At 37.2% G+C, this 4713-nt stretch overlaps 1 protein-coding gene across 2 annotated transcripts; it reads left to right on the forward strand.

Moving 5' to 3' along the window:
• The first annotated feature begins 2628 nt into the window (after positions 1-2628).
• LOC104600885 (protein LIGHT-DEPENDENT SHORT HYPOCOTYLS 3-like) lies at positions 2629-4713 on the forward strand. 2 transcript variants are annotated; one of them, XM_010264036.3, is made up of 3 exons: positions 2629-3061; positions 3144-3167; positions 3543-4713. In XM_010264036.3, the coding sequence occupies exons 1-3, from the start codon at positions 3045-3047 to the stop codon at positions 4132-4134; spliced, it is 633 nt and encodes a 210-aa protein (XP_010262338.1). In that variant the 5' UTR covers positions 2629-3044; the 3' UTR covers positions 4135-4713. The 2 variants fall into 2 exon arrangements, with proteins under 2 accessions (XP_010262338.1, XP_010262340.1); XM_010264038.3 differs by having other exon boundaries at positions 2635-3061; positions 3144-3240.

The raw sequence follows: 4713 nt of genomic DNA on the forward strand, positions 1-4713 counted from the left end.
TCTAGAGGTAAATTTTACTCTCCTTCCTCCACATTTGAGGAGAATGCTCCTCTTTGGCCATAAATATGTTCAGTGGCATTAGTATCAACCACCCATTCCTTGGTATCTCCTACCAAGTTTACCTTTGAAACTATAGCAGCAACGATATTGGTCTAAACTAGATTTACTTTTAGCTTCTTTTTAGACTTATCTTATTTATCATTTTTCCTCTTCTTCTTGAATATACACTTCGTTATCTAGTGGTCTATCTTACCGCATAGAAAATAAGGGTTATCGTTTTTCTTCTTGAATTGTGCACCATGTTTCTTAAACTGGTAACTTTTCTTTTTGGCCTTCTCAGCCTTGCTTTGTTTCAACTACTCTCCTCTACTTTGATATGAGCAATCAGGTATCTATCAAGTTATAAGTTAAATCCAAAGGTTCAACTACTCTCCTCTATCTTTTTTTTTTGAAAATTTCCAGAAGTTTATTAAGTTAACTAGTAATAGATCCTCTCACGCCCATTAGTATTAGACTATAGTTAGTATGGATCCAGCCACATCTGATTTGATATTGCTATTGAAATTAAAATCTGAATTTGATCCAAAAGTTTATTAAGTTAACTAGTAATAGATCCTCTCACGCCCATTAGTATTAGACTATAGTTAGTATGGATCCAGCCACATCTGATCTGATACTGCTATTGAAATTAAAATCTGAATTTGATCCAAAAATCTGAAATATGAGATTTAGTTTTAATCCAAATCTGCTTTATTGTCTTGGAAATAAATAAGAATTAAAAAATCTTAAAAAATTATTTTCTTTTATTTACTCATATATTATTAATTTAATTATATAATATCAAATATGAAATTTGTTAATTATGAATTTTATATAATTATAGACTAGAAGACCATAGACAAAAACCATAAGAAGTGATTTGTTGCAAACTGAAAGGAACTAGGGATATAGACAGAAAGGACCTAAGTAGAAATAGTAAGAAACGGTTTAAGCACCAATAATTAAATATTAAATATTTAAATGGTATTTGAACATATGCAAGTAAATATATGACAGAAAGGACCTAAGTATATTCAAGTAAATATTAAATATATGACATATACAGTATTTGAATGTCATGCCTAAGTTCCATTTCCAATAGTCTGTTTGAATAAACTGTGGTATTCTCTCTCTCTCTCTCTCCTTGGGGTGACTTTTTCAGTTTTCTTTCTCGGCTGTGTGTTTACTCTCCTCTCTTAGTGAAAGGTGGCCGACCAATTGGAGTCCAGTAACCAACCAAACAGCGCACTTTGTCTTAAATAACCAGCATATATACAGATATACAGTAAAATGCATTGGAGTGAATCAAATGAAATAATTGTCCTGGATTCAAAAAAGAAAAAAAAATGGAATAATTGTCCTGGTTTTCAAGAAATAAAAAAAAAGAAATGAAATTATTGTCCTCCATTCACTGTTGTTCATCCAATTAATTCAAGTAAAAGTTTTCAACGTCAGCCCATAAGGGTTCAACCAACCATCCAGTAGTTGATTACTATTATGTATGTAATACTAATTAACCACCTAAAGAGTTAAATTTACTCATTAATTAAATGAAGCTAACTAGGGAATACATTTTCTGTTTTAGCCCATTTTGATAATCTTATAATTTAATATTCCACTTGATTTGGGTGTATCTTAATTGAGAACCTCCCAATCAACCTAAAATGGGAATTAATTGCTTTAATCTTTTTATATGAATTGAGAATTAAAAGAAGTGAAATATTGGGCTAGAAGGGTTAGAGGTAGGCAAAAAGAACATGGGTCAAAGTAATATTATATGAGATGGTCAAAATGGTATAGTTGGTTTAAGGTCTGGATGATGATGATGGAATTTAGTCTTGGAGATGTTTTGCCTGTTCCATATAATATATATTGGACTTTCTGGTTGTGTAAATATAAAACCAAATAATCAAAACAATAACAATTATAAATATTTAAAACCCAGAGGCCAGAGCAACATTGTCCACTCAGGCAGAGTTTGCAGAGCGAAAAGCTAAGGAGGAAGTGCTCAGCCAAATTAAGTTTAGGTCAATATAAGTCATTCCCATTAATTCCTCACAACTCAATTCGGCTTTAATTTAATCCAAACTATCTGGGGTTGGCTCCACAAATTTTCTAAAACTATTTGAGCTCCAATAAGAAACAGTGATGAAGCATATGGAATACTGGGACTACAAGCCTTGGCTATAGATCTTGACCAATTCCATTACTTTCTGCTTATTAGCTATAGCCTATAGGGGTATTAGAGTTGGGTACACTGCCAAAAGCAATAGACCTGTGCAAAATATCGTTATTTTAGAATCCTTTTCTTGGAAACTGGTAGAATAGAGTGCTTCCAACAGCCAAACCGAGACATGCTATGCAGAAGCCATTTATTTGGAATATTTTGCTTTGGCTTCATAGAGCTCTCTTCAGTCTGTCAATTCCCAAGAAATAGTAAACTTCTGAAAATAGTAACTGTTGTACAAGTCCATATCTTAGCCGTAGATCTTATGTTTATTGGTCTATTAAAAAATTGTCTTGTCATCTATTTTCATTACAAAAGGATGAAGGGAGCAAAATCATGTTATTCTCTCTTATTTTACCCCCGTAACTTTTTCCTGTCTCCATCACCTCAACCTACTGTCAACCTCTTTCCAATCCCACAAAAGCCCTAGCCGAGGAGTTCCCACCACCGCTTACCACAGGAAAAGGAGAGTGTTTAGAAAGAAAAATAAAAAAGAAACCCCCCTTCTCTCCTGTCTGAAATCTCAACTCTCTCTCTCTCTCTCCTTCGCTCTCGCTTGTAAGACACTATTGGCCCATCGTTAACAAATAGGAATTCAGTTTCTTCATCCCCTTTTCGGAAAAAAATCCGCCAACACCAGAAACTTTCAAGGTTTCTAGTATTTCTCAAACAAAGAAACCCCAAGAAGGAAGGAGAGAGAATCCTTTCATTCTGCTACTGATCTCCTTGCCACCATATCCATATCTCTCTCTCTCCCTCTCTCTCTCCGGAGCCAAAGATGGAAATTATGGAAAAGTAAAAGACTATTAGTAATCAGTTTCTTTTTGAGAGTTATAATCTCAATCAACAGTAACATCTGAAAAATACTCGTCTGCAGCTGCTACAAGGAGAAGAGCAAAAGGTGAAGCAGATCGACATCCACTATATATGTTTGCCACTGCCTGATCTATTCAAGCTCAGTTCATCTTTAACTGGTTTGCTTTATATTCTCTTTTGATCTTTTCTATTTGCTTTCTCTCTCTCTCTCTCTAGCTAGCACTGATATTTGCCGGACATCACATGCTTCCCTTTAAAAATCACCCTCCAAACCCTGGGAGAAGACCAGGAGCTAAGAAGCAAGACCCAAGAGGAGATTGAACGTCGTCCTCATAATTATCATTTAACATTATGATAATCATCATCATTATCATCATCACCACCACCACTACTGGCATCATCATCATCATAATGAATAGAATAGCAAGCTCACCAACATCAATTATTATCACTACTGCAGGTTCCAGGAACAAAAAGAGAGAACAGGAAGAAGGGGAAAGGAAACCATTTCAATGGATACAATTCCAGCAGCAGACAGTTCTAACTCGGAGAACACCAATAGCAACAACACTAATAGCTCCGCCGCAACCTCATCGTCAGCATCTGCCCCCAGCAGCCGATACGAGAACCAGAAGCGTCGAGATTGGAATACCTTCGGCCAATACCTAAAGAACCACAGGCCTCCACTGTCGCTCTCCAGGTGCAGCGGCGCCCATGTGCTGGAATTCCTCAGGTATCTCGATCAATTCGGGAAGACCAAAGTCCACACCCAAATGTGCCCCTTCTTCGGCCACCCGAATCCCCCTGCACCGTGTCCATGCCCACTCCGTCAGGCTTGGGGAAGCCTCGACGCTCTCATCGGACGTCTCCGAGCTGCCTTTGAGGAGCACGGTGGAAAGCCGGAAGCCAACCCATTTGGTGCCCGAGCAGTGAGGCTCTACTTACGTGAGGTTCGTGAGTTGCAGGCCAAAGCAAGGGGGATCAGCTATGAGAAGAAGAAGCGGAAGCGCCCCCAGCAGCAGGCCCAATTGCCACCTTCAGGTGCAAGCTAGCAACTGCGCTTTATCCAGCTATTTTCTGCACTGCGGATTCTAGTCGTTGATTATCCAAAATTACATTCTGAGAATTGGAGAAGGAGAATTCATCAACATTTTCTATATCTTTTAAGCTGTTAGTTGCCTTTAGCGTTATGGGTACCGCCTCCGGCCTCTATTTTCCCTTTCGAGTAGGTAATATAAATATGTATGAGTATATGTAGAAGTAGCTACCTATTCATGAGCTATTCATGCATTCTAAGTGGTTCATGCTGTTCTTCTGTCTTATGTTTTACTTCAGCAGAACCTATGTTCAGATTTATAGGTATATTGGATTTGCTTTCGATGCAAAAAAAGTACTGGTACTGGTGGTAATAGTTGTAGTAGTAGTAGTTGGACTACTGGGAGTAGTTGTTGTTGTTGCTGCTTTTGTTGCTGTTATGGACCTGTGTTTCTAGTAGTAATAGTAGTAGAACTTCAAAGAGAGAGTGTACTTGAATGTATCATCTATCTGAAATTTCAGCACCCCAATTGCTCTTAGATATGTACTTGAAAATTCATATATGCCAAGTAATATATTTGCAGACTTTACATCAA

The sequence above is a fragment of the Nelumbo nucifera genome, chromosome 3 (genome assembly GCF_055504915.1).
Source record: "Nelumbo nucifera cultivar China Antique chromosome 3, China Antique-T2T, whole genome shotgun sequence".
In the NCBI taxonomy this organism is placed as follows: domain Eukaryota; kingdom Viridiplantae; phylum Streptophyta; class Magnoliopsida; order Proteales; family Nelumbonaceae; genus Nelumbo; species Nelumbo nucifera.

Excerpts from the sequence above, each read along its gene's own strand:
- LOC104600885 (XM_010264036.3), top strand. Across the intron at positions 3,168-3,542 it reads TACAAGGAGAAGAGCAAAAG|GTTCCAGGAACAAAAAGAGA; the intron begins GTGAAGCAGATC and ends TCACTACTGCAG.